General features: G+C 42.0%; 1 protein-coding gene across 2 annotated transcripts; it reads left to right on the top strand.

The window, feature by feature from the left end:
- The first annotated feature begins 8,722 nt into the window (after positions 1-8,722).
- Positions 8,723-12,994, top strand: LOC133720867 (uncharacterized). Of its 2 annotated transcripts, none has more exons than XM_062147343.1 (2): positions 8,723-8,930; positions 10,369-12,994. In XM_062147343.1, the coding sequence occupies exons 1-2, from the start codon at positions 8,924-8,926 to the stop codon at positions 12,453-12,455; spliced, it is 2,094 nt and encodes a 697-aa protein (XP_062003327.1). In that variant the 5' UTR covers positions 8,723-8,923; the 3' UTR covers positions 12,456-12,994. The 2 variants fall into 2 exon arrangements, with proteins under 2 accessions (XP_062003327.1, XP_062003326.1); XM_062147342.1 differs by having other exon boundaries at positions 10,366-12,994.
- Positions 12,995-18,207: the final 5,213 nt, after the last annotated feature.

Below are 18,207 nucleotides of genomic sequence, written 5' to 3'. Positions count from 1 at the left end.
GCCGTTGAAACCGCCTGATATCCTCCCTACAAATATAGCTATGCCAAAGCCCCAGCCAATGTCATCAACGCAATCCACCATCAACTCGGAACTAAAAGAAAAATTGGATCGCTTTAATCGAATCACACCACCGCGCTGCCTGCCACCACCTATATCATCGGACGCAATTACAAACCGATCGCAATCACAACAATCACTTGGACACTGCTGGTGCTAGAATTTTATCTATACGGGAGCGTAATGAAAAATAAAAAAACATAATAGTAGCAATTAGTGGTTAAGTACGACATTTAAACTTCAAATATTAATATTTCAATTGTTGAGTTGGTACATTAAAAAATTATTCCTATTTTACTGAGCAAAAAGAAACAATTATAGAAGTGCTAGGTTACTTGCACCGCCGGTGTCTAGAAGAATTTCCAGTCCAACGAGTCATAATTTGGTGATTATTTGGGAATTTTCGTAAAAATGGGAGGAAAAAAAATGCAAAACAAAAAGGAAAATAAAAAGGGGTGGTATATTGGAAGATTTTTTCTTCCAATAACTCCCGACCTCTGTTTGGGGAAGCTAGTGGGTTTCGACCTAATCTAGGTACTTTGTGTGTTTTTTAGTCTACAAGATATTTGTTATTTGAGTGTTGCTATTGAGACCTCCAAATCTGCTCATTTGACCTCATTCTATTATAAATTATTATCTTGTAGACTAAAAAACACACGAGGTACCTAGACTAAAAATAACTAAGTTTTTTATTTTAAAAATAATAACTTGTTTGTGTTCAAGTAACCTAGTAAACCCTAATTTGTGTTTGGCCCAAACTCTAGGTTACTTGACCTAGTGGTAATAGGGTTTAATTAGAAGAATCTAGAGATTATCTTTCCTTGTATGATTCAGACTCTATGCATTGTAATCCTCTATACAAAGAGGCCCCTGTTATCAATGAGAACACACAGCAAATTCCTCTCAATTTCAGTTTCTCTACAACACGTTATCAGCACGAAGCCCTAACCCTGAAACCCTAAATTCGTAGCCTTTAAATCCCAGAAACCACCACCGCCCACTTTGAAGATCTCAACTCCAGGAATCCAGAACCGGCGGCCCCGACCCCAGAACCGGCCGGAATCAACCTGAACCGGCCACCGGAAGTGTCCAAACCGGCCTCCCTAGAAGAATCCGAAGATCTCCAGCCTGGTTTGCAATCTTCTCGTCCACCCCTCAAGGCCACCTTTTGTCCCAAGCTGCATCTCGTCCCCAGATTCCGGGAACCGGAAACCTCATCACCGGAACCGGCCTAGAACTACCCGAACCGACCGCCTGAAGAGACTGCACCACTGAACCGCTGCCTGCCTCAGTTAACCCAGCCCAGCAGCCCAAAGCTTCGGCCCAAAGGGAAAGAAAAACCCTAGGCCCAGAAGCACAACTGGATCTCGGCCCAAAGTCAGAAGCCCAGAAGCCCAGCAGCCTGAAGCCCACTGACGTCAGCCTTGCGTCATCAGCCATGTCAGCATCCAGTCAGCACACAGTCAGCCTGCCACGTCAGCACCAGAGCGCCACCGAACCGCTGCCTGCCTCAGTTAACCCAGCCCAGCAGCCCAAAGCTTCGGCCCAAAGGGAAAGAAAAACCCTAGGCCCAGAAGCACAACTGGATCTTGGCCCAAAGTCAGAAGCCCAGCAGCCTGAAGCCCACTGACGTCAGCCTTGCGTCATCAGCCACGTCAGCATCCAGTCAGCACACAGTCAGCCTGCCACGTCAGCACCAGAGCGCCACATCAGCAATCGGTCGCCACGTCAGCACCTCGGTCAACATCAGTCAACCCTCCGGTCAACCTTTTTCCGACCACTTTCCGGTGACTTTTCCGGCGACTTTTTCCGGTCATCTACAGTAACTTTTCCGATCAAGAATTTCTGACCACTTTTCAAGGTAAATCTTTTCTAAAAGTTCCCGTTTTTTGAAGTTTTTCAATTTCTTCTTCTTTTTCTCGGGGACTTCCAACATCCCTTCTTCTACCCCCCTTTCTTCTTCATAGGGGAGACCAATAGCCGAACTGTGGGGGTTCGTGCTCACTCCAAGCTTGGAGCTTGTAGAGTCCTCCAAACTTAGAGTTTGTTGAGAAGAAAACGATCGACCACATACATCGTCGTTTCGATCTAATCCAAAACCCCTTTTGGAATCAGATTTTCTTGGAAGCGACTACGCTCAGAAAATCCCTAATTTCTTGGAAGCGACTACGCTCAGAAATTTTATAGTTTTTCGTGGTAGCCTTCTTAACTCCGAAACTAACCCTATTTTCTTGTTGTTTTTCAGGATGAGTAACCTGAACAAGTTGAGCTTCGCTCCCATTAGAGACAACAGGCGCAGGATACCACAAGTGGGTCCGTGATGTGCGCCAGCATCTTAAGGCTGATGGGATCCTGAGTACGATCCAAGAGCCAAGTCAGGACGTGCTTACTCCTCAACAAGCTGCTGCTTTTGAAGCAAATAGAGCTACGAGAGAGGCGAATGAAGCTAAAGCCATTATTCTCATGACAAGGCACATGAATGACACGCTCCAAAATGAGTACCTCAATGAGGAAGACCCAAGAAAACTATGGGTAGAACTCGAGCAGCGTTTTGGCAACTTCCGTGATTCCCTGCTTCCAGACTTAGAAGTGAGATGGCATAGCCTCCGCTTCTGTGATTTCAAGTCTGTACTTGACTACAATTCAGAAGCACTTCGTATCAAGTCCATGATGGAATTCTGTGGACAGAAAATCACTGATACGATGTTGATCGAGAAGACTCTCTCCACCTTCCCCGTCTCTGCATTGATGATAGCCAAAAACTATCGGATTGATGTCAATGCTAGACGCATCACAAGATTTCATGAGCTAATTGGTGCCTTGAACGTAGCTGAAAAGCACGACAACATACTTGTGAAGAACTATAACTCTAGACCCGTGGGAACCAAGTCAAATCCGGAGTCTAATTATAGTCGCACCTCCAAGGGAGGACGCAAGGAGTGAAACCCTAATAATAGGGATATTTGTGGACGTTCTGGTTCATATTCTCGCCCTAAAGAGGAAGGAAACCGCCAAGATAGGCGTACACGGAACTGTGGAGGTAAACGTGTGAAGAGAGAGAGAGGTCAAGCCTCCGATTATGGTGGTAACGCCACCAAAGGCAATAACCGTCCTCACAACGCTCCCAGAGAGCCTCGATCAAGGGAACCTGACCATAATGATGCTTGTCTCAAATGTGGATCGAGTGGACATTGGGCAAAGAAGTGTACTGCATCCCAGAACGTTGCAAACGCATACAAGATGTATCGTGAAGCAAGGGAGGCAAATTACATGGAACAAGAAGATCAAGATGGAGATCTCGATCTAAGGGTGGAAGACTACAAGGATCAAGACCCAGAAACTGGCGATTTTGATTAAGACTTTTTATTTCCAAGAGATGTAGGCAATTGCCATATTATTTTTGTAGTAGATGCCAATGCTATTAGTCTTTCTTCAAAGTAGGCGTACTCAATGAAAGTGTGATGTCTAGGAAGGTTTTGAGATAAGTGGTACTTAAGTGAGCCTCGCTCCACCGACATCTCTCTACTCACCTGGTCACATTTACATTGGAATTACCGAAATTAAAGGAGTTAGACGACTACCATTGTTTTGCATTAACTAGTTTATTGGATTAGATTTTCTTTGGTTAAAGAAACGATGATGTAATTCCGTTTGGCTTATTAATAAAAGTTGAGTACTTTTCTTTATGACTCCTTTTTTTAATTACGAGTTTTTCTTTTAGGAATGGATGAACTTCAATGTCTTGTGGATAGTGCGACTACGCACACCATTCTACGACATAGGCAATTATTCTTGGAGATGTTGCCTACATATTCATCTGTGACTACGATGGCTGGGCCATCAGGTTTAGTTCAAGGACATGGAATGGCCCAATTCCTTTTGCCCAATGGCACATTGATTAAAGTCACTGAAGCTCTCTACGCTCCTAAGGCAAATCGAACCTTATTGAGCTTTAAAGATATTAGAGCCAACGGATTCCATGTGGAAACGCATAGTGAGAACGGAATAGAATTCCTTTGCATTACCTCTAATGATTGCGGAAGAAAGCGCATCTTAGAGAAGCTTATGTGTCAATCTAGTGGACTTTATGTCACTACAATTCGACCTATTGAATCCAATAATGTCATAAGAGAAGATCTCTTGGATTTAGACACATATTGGCTTTGGCATGACCGACTAGGACATCCTGGTCATGATATGATGCTCCGTATACTAAAGACTTCACACGGACATCCATTCTTCAGAGTGAGAAGAAGCAAGAATCGAAAATTGATTCCTGGACTTAGCAAGACCGCAACAATTGCAGCATCTGGCGCTGCAGCCGTCTTGGGGCGCCATAGGGCCGCCCAAGTCCCATGTGATGACGCCATCAATGGCGCCAACCATGAGCATGACGCCATGGTTGTTCCTCCCAATGGCCATGACGCCATAAACAGAAATTCTCATGGCTCCACCACCATGATGGGAGATGTAGTCACACATTTTGCTTCTAATAGCGCTACAGACGCTCAGGCCCAACCAAAATCCTCATTGGTTGCTTCTAAGGCCCCTCGCTCTTTTTGCAAAGCCTGTTCATTCGGGAAATTAGGACCGAGACCGTCCTACGCAAAGGATCCCAAAATACTCATTCAGTTCTTACAGAGAATCCAAGGGGATATCTGTGGACCAATTCAACCATCATGCAGACCTTTTAAATACTTTATGGTATTGGTTGATGCGTCGACACGCTGGTCACATGTCACGCTGTTGTCCACTCGAAATGCTGCTTATGCTAAACTCCTCGCCCAGATTATCCGTCTACGGGCTCACTACCCTGACCATCCTATTAAGTCAATTCGACTTGATAATGCTGGGGAGTTTACATCGAAAACGTTCGATGACTATTACATGTCACTGGGGATTGATGTAGAGCATCCAGTTCCCCATGTTCATACCCAAAATGGTCTCGTAGAAGCCGCTCTCAAACGACTACATATGATAGCTCGGACATTGGTTATGCGCACCAATCTCCCTGTTTCTGCTTGGGGATATGCAATATTGCATGCGGCGACGCTAATTCGTCTACGACCCACTACAACCCAATCTTATTCTGCGTTACAGCTAGTGACTGGGTACGAGCCTGATATCTCGCACTTACGCATTTTTGGGTGTGCCATTTATGTGCCTATTACGCCACCACATCGTACTAAGATGGGTCCACAACGACGAATGAGCATTTATGTTGGATATGAATATCCAACGATCGTCCGCTACCTTGAACCCTTGACAGGCGATCTCTTTACCGCTAGATTTGCGGATTGTCACTTTGATGAGACAGTCTTCCCATCGTTAGGGGGAGATAAGAACACATATGTTCAACAGGAAAGACAAGAATTGTCGTGGTCTGTCCCCACTATGTCTCATCTCGATCCCCGTACCGCACAGTCCGAACTTGAAGTGCGAAGAATAATCGAGCTCCAGAACGTAGCAGACACTCTGCCTGATGCGTTTTCTGATGTTGCCAAAGTGACTAGATCACACATACCTGCTGCAAACGTGCCTGCAAGGATCAATGTCCCAAATACTGGACATCACGCCTCTCCTGTGACACCAGGAGATGGCGCCATTGCCCAACATGGCAATGATGTGGCATCTATGGCCGCAAGTCCCGCAAGAAAGCGCGGTAGACCGATTGGTTCGAAGGATACTCGCCCTAGAAAGAGAGCGAATGAGGCACAAACAAATCCTTTGATCATCGATACTCAAAATCCGTCCCATGAGAATGTTCCGGATTATGGTTATGTCCAAGAGACATCATTGGGGGACACCTCAATGTCAGAACCTATCCCTGAGAACGTAGAGATCTCTGTTAATTACACTAGTGTACATGAGACGTGGGAAAGAAACTCCATTATCATCATCATTGATGATGTATTCGCGTATTCAGTGGCGCGTGAGATTATTGAGACCGATGACATCGAACCACGCTCCGTTGATGAATGCCAACGTAGAGCTGATTGGCCAAAGTTGAAAGATGCGATCCAGGCAGAACTTGATTCTCTAGCGAAAAGAAAGTTGTGCCAATACCGCCCAACACCAAACCATTTGGTCACAAATGGGTATTCGTTAGAAAGCGTAATGAGAAAAACGAGATTGTAAGGTACAAAGCTCGCCTTGTGGCGCAAGGTTTCTCACAACGCCCTGGAATCGACTACGAGGAGACCTATTTTCCTGTAATGGACGTCATAACGTTCCGATACCTTGTCAGTTTGGTAGTTTCCGAAAAACTGAACATGCAACTTATGGATGTGGTTACTGCGTATCTATATGGGGATCTAGATACAGAGATATACATGAAGATTCCAGACGGAATTCAGTTACCCAAATCAAGTGGCTCTAAACCACGGAGCGTGTTTGCGATTAGATTGAAACGCTCACTATATGGATTGAAACAATCCGGACGGATGTGGTATAACCGTCTAAGTGACTACTTGATTGGAAAGGGATATGTCAACAATGAATTATGCCCATGTGTGTTCATAAAAAGGACAAGTTCCGGATTTGCAATAGTAGCGGTTTATGTCGATGACATGAACATAATTGGCACCCTTAAAGAGTTAAGGGAAACCGCTGAACACTTGAAATCCGAGTTTGAGATGAAAGATCTTGGGAAAACAAGGTTTTGCCTCGGTTTAGAATTTGAGCACCGTAGAGATGGTATCCTGATTCATCAATTAGCTTATACCCAAAAGATGCTTAGGCGTTTCAACACTGACAAGATTAAGCCTTCAAGCACCCCAATGGTCGTCCGTAGTCTTGATCCAAGGAAGGATCAATTTTGTCCAAAAGATGACGATGAAGAAGTGCTAGAGGCAGAAGTGCCCTACCTAAGTGCAATAGGCGCATTATTGTACTTAGCACAATGCACAAGACCAGATATCTCATTCGCTGTGAACTTGCTAGCTAGATATAGCTCTGCGCCTACACGACGCCATTGGACTGGTGTTAAAGATATCTTTCGATACCTAAGTAGTACGATCGATATGGGCTTGTTCTATCCCTACAGAGAGAAGATGGATTCGGACCCATCAAGTGCCAGGGACGCCACACATGGAGGACTGCGCTCCCTCTCCCCATCGCAAAACGATATAAGTGTTTTGGCAGGCTTTGCTGATGCTGGGTACCTCTCTGACCCACACAAAGGTCACTCCCAAACTGGTTATGTTTTCACCATGGGAAAGACCGCGATATCTTGGAGGTCTACAAAACAGACCTTAGTCGCTACTTCTTCTAATCATGCAGAGATTATTGCTCTTCACGAAGCAGTTCGTGAATGTATATGGCTTCGATCCATAGTTACACATGTTCAAAGCAATTGTGGTTTGAAGTCTACCACAGATGAGCCAACAAGCATTTATGAGGATAATGCTGCTTGCATTGAACAAATGAAGCAAAACTACATCAAAGGCGACAATACCAAGCATATATCGCCCAAATTCTTCTACAATCAGCAACAACAGAAGCTCCTCAAGATCAAAGTGAACCAGGTTCGATCTGAGGACAATGTGGCAGACTTGTTTACTAAGTCATTGCCCAAATCCACGTTCGAGAAACATGTGGCAAGAATTGGCTTGCGGAAATTATCTGAACTCCCATGATCGTAGTCATCAGGGGGAGGCGCAGACATCAGGGGGAGATGTCTACATGTTCGTCTCGAAACGTGAAGGGTGTGTTGTGCTCTTTTTCCCCTTCGACCGAGGTTATTTTTGTCCCATTGGGTTTTTGTTACTCGACAAGGTTTTTAACGAGGCAACGAGAGAAGCACCGCGTTTGGGCAACACAAGGGGGAGTGTTCAAGTAAACCCTAATTTGTGTTTGGCCCAAACTCTAGGTTACTTGACCTAGTGGTAATAAGGTTTAATTAGAAGAATCTAGAGATTATCTTTCCTTGTATGATTCAGACTCTATGCATTGTAATCCTCTATATAAAGAGGTCCCTGTTATCAATGAGAACACACAGCAAATTCCTCTCAATTTCTGTTTCTCTACAACAGTTTGCAAATTTTATAAATGAGGTTATTTGAGAACCTTTAGTGAGGTTTAATGAGTAAATCTAGTATTTGAAAATTTGATAGGAGGTGTAAAAAGCATAAGAGGTCAAGTGAGTAAATTTAGAGGTCAAAATAGAAAAACTCTTGTTATTTTTACACCAAGTAAATGAATCTCTTAGAGTACCATAATTGAGTACATTGACAAACGGAGATTTAAGATAATTTTCTTCATGTCCATTGAATTTTCAAAGTTGTGTAAGCTCTTGAAAACTGAGTAGAAATGTACTAGTGGATGATACCTTCTTTCCCTTACCTTGATCACTGAATAAGGATACAAGTATATATATGTGAGTTATTTGTATGTGCCGATCTGACTTTAGAATTAAATGAAATTTTTATTACTTTATAAGTAAATAAAAAATAAGTTCGACTCCATCAATTAATGACCGAAAGTCACAGTACCTGTAGCTTGGAGACAAAAATGAATGCCATGAATAATTGCCAAAAACTTGGTTCAACATGTCATAATTTGGTGATAATTTTGCGACTTTTCGTAAAAAATGAAAGATAAAAAAAAAAAGAAAAAAAAAGGGAAAATAAAAAGGAGGATGTATATTAGTGCGGGTTTGGGCATAAATGCTCTGGTTCGAATAATCCGAGAGAGTTGGGTGGCAGGGCAGAAGGAGCCAAAAACGCATAGCTTAAACCGATCCCAAATCTGTTGGTTTTGGGATACCCACCTACCTACCTGCTGCCTGGTGCCCAAGGAGTTGCCGTTGACATGGTCGCTCAATGATCCTTGCTTCATCACCAAACCACCTGTAGCCCTAACCGCAATGGAAGGTCAGCCTTCTCTTCTACTTATCAAATTCACTCCTCTCTCTTTTTCTTTGCTCGTCATTTATAGGCTTTCAATGGTAGCACGATTTCAAGACGCAAAATTAATAAAATTCAACGAAATTTAAAACAGTTTCCTCAAAAGGAAGTGAAATTAAGGTTGATTTATGTAATATTCCCAAGTGAAAATTACTGTTTTGATAGCATAATGAGTTGAAGATTCAATGTCAGAAATGAAATGACAAGTTTTTCTCCTGAAATCTCATTTTTCATGTGTGATCATTTGGGTTGGTGTTTTCTGAGCAATTATTGGGTCTTCTTTATCATACCGTCGGTTTTAATTAAACATATTGATATTCTTTTTAGTTTTCCTAAACAAAACTCGATCGAAATGACCCTGTGCATGAAAAAAAATATGACACCTGATTCTTTCCACTTTGTTTGAACCGCATTTATGCAGTAAATAGTAGTGGCTGTAGCGCATTCTTAGATGCATAGCTGATGGAGGCTGTAAGCTATAATGCATTAGGGGGAGAACTAGCTTAGTTAAGAAAGGTATTACTTTTCGTTGAATTTTGGGCTTCAAATTTTCATGGAATTTGAATTAAATACCGGTTGGACACTGTGGCAAGCCAACAAGAAAAGGACAGGTAGCACTCCATTATAAGAGGAACAGCCACAAGGCATCATAAACAAGAGAGGATGCATTAGATATGTTGGATAGGATGATAAACAACAAAATAAAAGAACAACACATCCTTGGTCCAACTTTATGGTTCAAATAGTTTAATTGCAGCTCTTCATCATCAAAGTATCATTATTTATTATTCACAGGGAAGGGAATATAGTGCTTTGGTGACTGAGGCATTATTAGATGATATTGATGTTCCAAGGCCTAGGAAATTTAGAATTGGCCAGAGTTGGCTAGTTAGTGTTCTTTGTTGTTTTTTCTGGGCGTTCTGCCTCCATTGTACCAAAAAAATGTATCATTATTCATTGTTCTTTGTCTGACAGACTGAAGCTATCACTGAAATTCCCTTTTTTTTTTCTTTAAATTTATTTATGCAGTGCGAAATTCTCCTCGGTGTTGTTAGACCAGAGTTTTCGCTTCTTTTGTGAATAAATCCCCTGCAGCCACTTTATATATATATATATATTTGTAGTGTGTGTGTGTGTGTGTGTGTGTTTTCCCCTTGTTTGGCAGTGAATCTGCCATCACTTTACAAGTGGCTTCGTCTGTAACGTTTGTCCAACAAAGTTGGAGCCAAAAATTGAAGTTTTAAAATTTCCTTAAACAAAGCTCACTTTGTGGGGATCAGTTATTGGTAACTATGATTGCCGTTGGAGTTTCCATTGCTTATGTTTATCCCTATTATATGTATAATCTTCTGAGTTTCCATTGCTTCCCAGTTGCTGATCAACATTATTGCACTGTCTTTAGCAGGTGGGTCTCCGGACCAGGAATCAATAGGGTCTGGGACAAAGAGGTCTACTGTATCATCAGGGAGTAGGCCTCGTAAACGCAAGGAATTTCTTTATAGGTTTGTAGACAGTGACAGACTCACTGCAAACCTTGAACAGTGGTTTGAATCTGTATCTAATAAATCAGCATTAAAGAAACCTGCCTTTAATGAGCCTTTTGAGTTGATAGAGCTTCAAAAGTTTGAGTATGCACTAGAAGGGATTTCATTTCAGCAGTTGATTAGGATGCCCAGTGCTGTTCATGCTTCAACTTCTGGTGCTGTGGAAGCAACTGCTTATCTTGCCATTGAAGATTTTTTACATGCCAGTGTTAAGGGCTTGTGGGAAGCATTCTGGAGTCCGGATGAGCCCATGCCTTTCTCTGTTGCTTGTTTGTACAATGAAAACTTAAAATTCTATCAAGCTGAGAATGCAGTTGCTGAGGGTCGGCTTGGAGGTCTTTGTGCTACTGGTATATTACTTACAAACCCTAGACATCCGCATGGGAAGTGGGATCATATTCTTGAGTTGGCTCTTTTAAGGCCTGATATTGGAGGCTTTGTTGTAAATGGTGATGGGCAGCCTTCACTCTCTGTTATTGGTGAGGCCCTTTTCTATGCTCTCCGAGTACTAATATCAAGAAGCTTGAGCCGAATGAAATACTGTCAGACTTCAAACTCTGTTTTTGTTCTTCTAGTTGATTCTCAGTATGGTGGGGTTGTAAAGGTTGAAGGAGATGTAAATAAGTTGGAGTTTGATGTTGATAATGTTTATGAATGTGCTGCTGAATGGATTGAAAATCATTCTACGGTTGCAGTCTCTTCAATTGACAGGATTTGGAACAAGCTTGGAAATGCCAACTGGGGAGATATTGGTGCTTTACAGATACTTTTTGCTACCTTCCACTGTATCACGCAATTTGCTGGATTTCCCAAGCACTCAATAGAGGATTTAGCTGCAGATCATGGTTCTCGTCTCCAAACAAGAAGAGCTGAGAGGCAGTTGGGGGATACTGAGGTGAATGGGAATGGTCTATTTCGGTTTCAGCAGCGTACGGTTTCCCCTGAAATTGTTGAAGTTCAGGATGATTCCATCAAAATTGAGTCTGAACAGTTAATGAAGCTAGAAGTAGGATCTGTATTGTGGTTGGAGGATTCTAACTGGCAAAAAGGTTACCAGATCAATGAAGTTATGATTAGCAGCGAACAGCCATATTACATTGCATTTCCAGTGGAAGATCCTCAGAAAAGTGTGTTTCTATATGTTGGCTCTCATCCTTCCCAGCTGGAGCCTGCATGGGAGGATATGAATATGTGGTATCAAGTTCAGAGGCAGACTAAAATATTGACTATTATGAAACAGAAAGGTCTATCTAGCAAGTATTTACCCCAGTTGAGTGCATCTGGCAGGATTATTCACCCTGGTCAGTGTCAGAGACCCAGCTCGGGCGGAAATTGTGATCACCCTTGGTGTGGCACCTCAATCCTCGTGACAAGCCCAGTTGGTGAAACAGTAGCTGATTTGATCAATCAGGGTAGATTTGGTGCGGAAGAGGCTATTAGGTGTTGCCATGATTGCTTATCTGCACTTTCAACTGCTGCTTCTGCAGGAATTCGACATGGAGACATCAGGCCAGAGAATGTGATACAAGTCAGGTCTTCGGCAAGACATCCCTTTTTTGTCCTCATTGGGTGGGGACGTGCTATTCTTGAAGATAGGGACCGACCTGCAATGAACCTTCATTTCTCTTCAACCTATGCTCTCCAGGAGGGAAAGTTATGCTCAGCTTCAGATGCTGAGAGCCTTGTTTATATGCTTTATATTTCCTGTGGTGGGGTTTTACCTGATCTTGATTCAGTTGAAGGGGCACTGCAGTGGAGAGAGACTTCTTGGTCTAGGAGACTAATTCAACAGAAGTTAGGCGATGCCTCAACTGTGTTAAAAGCATTTTCTGATTATGTTGATAGTCTATGTGGGACACCATATCTCATGGATTATGATATATGGCTAAGAAGGTTGAGGAGAAATATTAATGAGGAAAATGGAAAGGAAATTGATACATCAGGCTAAGTCATTTTTCCAAGGAGCTATCATATTTGAAGTGATCCCTTGGTCAGAAGTTTGTTACCTGATGCCAATGTTGTGCAACCTTCTGGAATCTATTCCTTGGGACAAAATATTCATTAAAAAGATCGAAGAATGGTACGGCTGCCTCCCTCGAGACAAGGGTTTGCGGTGGTGTTTGGGGTATTTCGAGGCTGGCTTGCAGAATCTGCAGAGATGGGCGATGCTTTGCAAACTTATATACCTCCATGGTTAGAGTGTATTCCTGGTGCGTGCGAGGACTACAAATGGAGCTGAAGCTTATTTGGATGTATTTGCACTTTGCATGCAATTCCGTAGCACAACAGGCGATTATAAATATCATTGTTTCCTGCAGTTTTGACCAGTTTTTCCTTCCAACTTTTCTGAAGAATATATGCTGTATTTATTACCATTCCTTTGTAAAGATAGAACCATTCAAAATTGCCGTTAAGCTTGTGCAATTGCTATGTATGGGTGGGATTCAAATTAGTCCATTGTGCACAGGCCACCATCCTATTTCTGAAGTGTTTGCGTGTTATTTTAATATGCACTGTCTGCCCTCTTTTTGATTGATTTCTTATATTGCACAGGTCTAATAATGAGACGCACCCTACTTTAACTTCAGCCGCTTACCAATTACAAAAGAAATCTTCATACTCTCAAGATATCGAATTTACAATGTCAGCCTTTACCTAATATTGTTCATGCTCCCAGTGTTGCTGGCGAGGGACCTAGTAAGATTGTTGAGACTACTCCTTCCAACACCGGTACCCCACGGATCCGGCTTCTCTGCTAGAAAAACTATTGCTAGGATCTGCTTGGATACCTATGTGAGTCCGCCATGTCAGCCTGACTCAATCTAATGACTGTCAAGCTAACAACAAATATGGATAAGGAAAAAGCCATAAAACACACTAACGATCACAAACATTAAGAGTGTGTTTGGATGAAGGAAAAAATGATGGAATTTAATTAAAAGTGAGGATTTCATAATTCCTAAAAGCCAATTCTCTCGTTTGGCATTATCAGATTGGAAATTTTAAATTTCTCTGTGGAAAAAAATGAATGAATTCGTTATTTAAATTCCTCACTTCAATTTCCACCAAAATATGTGTCATTTACAAATTCCTTTGCAGTATTCAATTTTTATTTCCAAAACAAGACTTTTTTCTATTTTATCTTTTTATTTATTTTAAACTTTCTTAATTTGTTACACATTTCAAATTCTAAATAGATGCAACCAAACAATAGAAATTGCAATTAATCAAATTTTAGATTGATGGAGTTAAAGATTCCATCATTTTTGGGTGTGTCATTTATGTGCCTATTACGCCGCCACAGCGTACTAAGATGGGTCCACAACGACGAATGGGCATTTATGTTGGATATGAATCTCCAATGATCGTCCGCTACCTTGAACCCTTGACAGGCGATCTCTTTACCGCTAGATTTGATGATTGTCACTTTGATGAGACAGTCTTCCTATCGTTAGGGGGAGATAAGAACATAGATGTTCAACAGGAACGACAGGAATTGTCGTGGTCTGTCCCCACTATGTCTCATCTCGATCCTCATACCGCACAGTCCGAACTTGAAGTGCGAAGAATAATCGAACTCCAGAACGTAGCAGACACTCTGCCGGATGCGTTTTCTGATGTTGCCAAAGTGACGAGATCACACATACCTGCTGCAAACGTGCCTGCAAGGATCGATGTCCCAAATACTGGACACCACGCCACTCCTGTGACACCAGGAGATGGCGCCACTGCCCAACATGGCAATGATGTGGCATCTATGGCCGCAGGTCCCGCAAGAAAGCGCGGTAGACCTATTGGTTAGAAGGATACTCGCCCTAGAAAGAGAGCGAATGAGGCACAAACAAATCCTTTGATCATCGATACTCAAAATCCGTCCCATGAGAATGTTCCGGATTATGGTTATGTCCAAGAGACATCATTGGGGGACGCCTCAATGTCAGAACCTATCCCTGAGAACGTAGAGATCTCTGTTAATTACACTAGTGTACATGGGACGTGGGAAAGAAACTCCATCATCATTGATGATGTATTCGCGTATTCAGTGGCGCGTGAGATTATTGAGACCGATGACATTGAACCACGCTCCGTTGATGAATGCCAACGTAGAGATGATTGGCCAAAGTGGAAAGATGCGATCAAGGCAGAACTTGATTCTCTAGCGAAAAGAATGGTATTCGGACCAGTTGTGCCAATACCGCCCAACACCAAACCAGTTGGTCACAAATGGGTATTAGTTAGAAAGCGTAATGAGAAAAACGAGATTGTAAGGTACAAAGCTCGCCTTGTGGCGCAAGGTTTCTCACAACGCCCTGGAATCGACTACGAGGAGACCTATTCTCCCGTAATGGACGTCATAACGTTCCGCTACCTTGTCAGTTTGGTAGTTTCTGAAAAACTGAACATGCAGCTTATGGATGTGGTTACTGCGTATCTATATGGGGATCTAGATACAGAGATATACATGAAGATTCCAGACGGAATTCAGTTACCCAAATCAAGTGGCTCTAAACCATGGAGCGCGTTTGCGATTAGATTGAAACGCTCACTATATGGATTGAAACAATCCGGACGGATGTGGTATAACCGTCTAAGTGACTACTTGATTGGAAAGGGATATGTCAACAATGAACTATGCCCATGTGTGTTCATAAAAAGGACAAGTTCCGGATTTGCAATAGTAGCGGTTTATGTCGATGACATGAACATAATTGGCACCCTTAAAGAGTTAAGGGAAACCGCTGAACACTTGAAATCCGAGTTTGAGATGAAAGATCTTGGGAAAACATGGTTTTGTCTTGGTTTAGAACTTGAGCACCGTAGAGATGGTATCCTGATTCATCAATCAGCTTATACCCAAAAGATGCTTAGGCGTTTCAACACTGACAAGATTAAGCCTTCAAGCACCCCAATGGTCATCCGTAGTCTTGATCCAAGGAAGGATCAATTTCGTCCAAAAGATGACCATGAAGAAGTGCTAGAGGCAGAAGTGCCCTACCTAAGTGCAATAGGCGCATTATTGTACTTAGCACAATGCACAAGACCGGATATCTCATTCGCTGTGAACTTGCTAGCTAGATATAGCTCTGCGCCTACACGACGCCATTGGACTGGTGTTAAAGATATCTTTCGATACCTAAGTGGTACGATCGATACGGGCTTGTTCTATCCCTACAGAGAGAAGATAGATTCGGACTCATCAAGTACCATGGGAAAGACCGCGATATCTTGGAGGTCTACAAAATAGACCTTAGTCGCTACTTCTTCGAACCATGCAGAGATTATTGCTCTTCACGAAGCAGTTCGTGAATGTATATGGCTTCGATCCATAGTTACACATGTTCGAAGCAATTGTGGTTTGAAGTCTACCACAGATGAGCCAACAAGCATTTATGAGGATAATGCTGCTTGCATTGAACAAATGAAGCAAAGCTACATCAAAGGCGACAATACGAAGCATATATCGCCCAAATTCTTCTACAATCAGCAACAACAGAAGCTCCTCAAGATCAAAGTGAACCAGGTTCGATCTGAGGACAATGTGGCAGACTTGTTTACTAAGTCATTGCCCAAATCCACGTTCGAGAAACATGTGGCAAGAATTGGCTTGCGGAAATTATCTGAACTCCCATGATCGTAGTCATCAGGGGGAGGCGCAGACATTAGGGGGAGATGTCTACATGTTCGTCTCGAAACGTGAATGGTGTGTTGTGCTCTTTTTCCCCTTCGACCGAGGTTATTTTTGTCCCACTGGGTTTTTGTTACTCGGCAAGGTTTTTAACAAGGCAACGAGAGAAGCACCGCGTTTGGGCAACACAAGGGGGAGTGTTCAAGTAAACCCTAATTTGTGTTTGGCCCAAACTCTAGGTTACTTGACCTAGTGGTAATAGAGTTTAATTAGAAGAATCTAGAGATTATCTTTCCTTGTATGATTGAGACTCTATGCATTGTAATCCTCTATATAAAGAGGCCCCTGTTATCAATGAGAATACACAGCAAATTTCTCTCAATTTCAGTTTCTGTACAACATTTATTGAAATTTGAAAATAAGGCTAAGGGGTCCTATGTGTGGATAAGTTCAGTCTGGAATCTGGAGATTTACTTATAACGCAACACGTGGCACTCAAGAATCATATCTGAAAATCTAATAATATAGTTTTAAGATGAGCTTTTCCACGTGAGTAAATTTTTTTTATCAAAAATCTCACTAATTCATGATGATACGATACGTACGATTCTGCAATTATTATCGAATCATATCACATTATAGAATAATTTTTTATCTACATCATGAAATACAAAATAATTTGTCCTAAATATTAATTTTAACTACTATATAGTAAATATAATATAATAAGAAAAATATAGATTTGAAAATAATTAAATGTTCTAAGTTTTAAAAATTGCAACTTATTAGTTGGAGATAATTTGGTTATAGAACTTACTACTTAGATGAATAGTGTCAAATGGACTTGTATTTTGTTGGATAGAAATTTTTTTTGCAACCCTCAGCTAGAAAAGACCTAAGTATGAGTTTTTCAGGTCCAATTACTTTAGAGACTTTGGTCTTTTTTTTTTTTTTTTTTTTTTTTGAAATGGGGCTGATGCGGCTGCCCTTAAGCCTTGATTAATGAAATTGCAGAATATAAGGGGGGACGTAACACCTGAACCCCATATTACAATAAGCATTAAGGGAACGTCCTGAAATAATACCAGGAGCACCCACTAAATCTATGTATTCTAACAAGCACCAATTAGCAAAAAGTGCACAACTAGCTACTCTATTTGCTTTAACAAAGCAGTGACATAACGGAAAGATTACTCTATCACGAAGAAACATCATTTCAAATAGCATAGCTTTCCTACTATGTTGTCGCACGAAAATAAGTTCGGCGACACTCCATTTCATCCTGCCACTAAGAGGTTGCGTCTATTTGACAAAGTAAACAGTCCGCCGCCTCACTAGTCCAGACAAGGCACACTGAGTATGCATATCGGGACCAAGCCCGCGTATGTATTCTAACAAGTACTAATTAGCAAAGAGTGCACAACTAGCTACTCTATTTGCTTTAACAAAGCGGTGACATAACAGAAAGATTACTCTATTACGAAGAAGCACAATTTCATATAGCACAGCTTTCCTACTATGTTGCCGTGGAGAAAATAAATTCGGCAACACTTCATTTCATCCTGCCACTAGGAGGTTGCGTCCATTTGATCAAGTAAATAGTCCGCTGCCTCGCTAGTCCAGACAAGGCACACTACGTGTGTATACCGGGACCAAGTCCACATCATGTCACGCCCTGAATTTCGAATAAAGAAAATCGAATCCCAAACGCGATAACTTAACCAATTGCCTGAAATTATGTAGAAACTTTTTCAAATTAACCTGAGCAACAACATAACCAAAAACATAATGTCAATAAAGAGTCAATCACTCGAGTCGGATATTACATCATCAAGTGTTCACAAAACTCGAGATAAATGAAATACAAATGTAAACGCTTGCTAGGAGCCTCAATGACCACAACCCAGAAATCTTCGGAGTTTAATTCCCACGCAGGGCCAGGCCTCATCCAGAGAAGTAGTCGAACCAGAAACTAGGCAGGAATGAGTCGAGAACAGCCGGAAATGTCGCCGGTGTCCAAGAACACAGCTGCCCGAGACCAAACCCAGAAACCAAGTCATTAAAACCCGATCAA

Source organism: Rosa rugosa, chromosome 7, assembly GCF_958449725.1.
Source record: "Rosa rugosa chromosome 7, drRosRugo1.1, whole genome shotgun sequence".
In the NCBI taxonomy this organism is placed as follows: domain Eukaryota; kingdom Viridiplantae; phylum Streptophyta; class Magnoliopsida; order Rosales; family Rosaceae; genus Rosa; species Rosa rugosa.
Note: the sequence above shows the minus strand (reverse complement) of the source record. Positions and strands in the feature narration are given on the sequence as shown.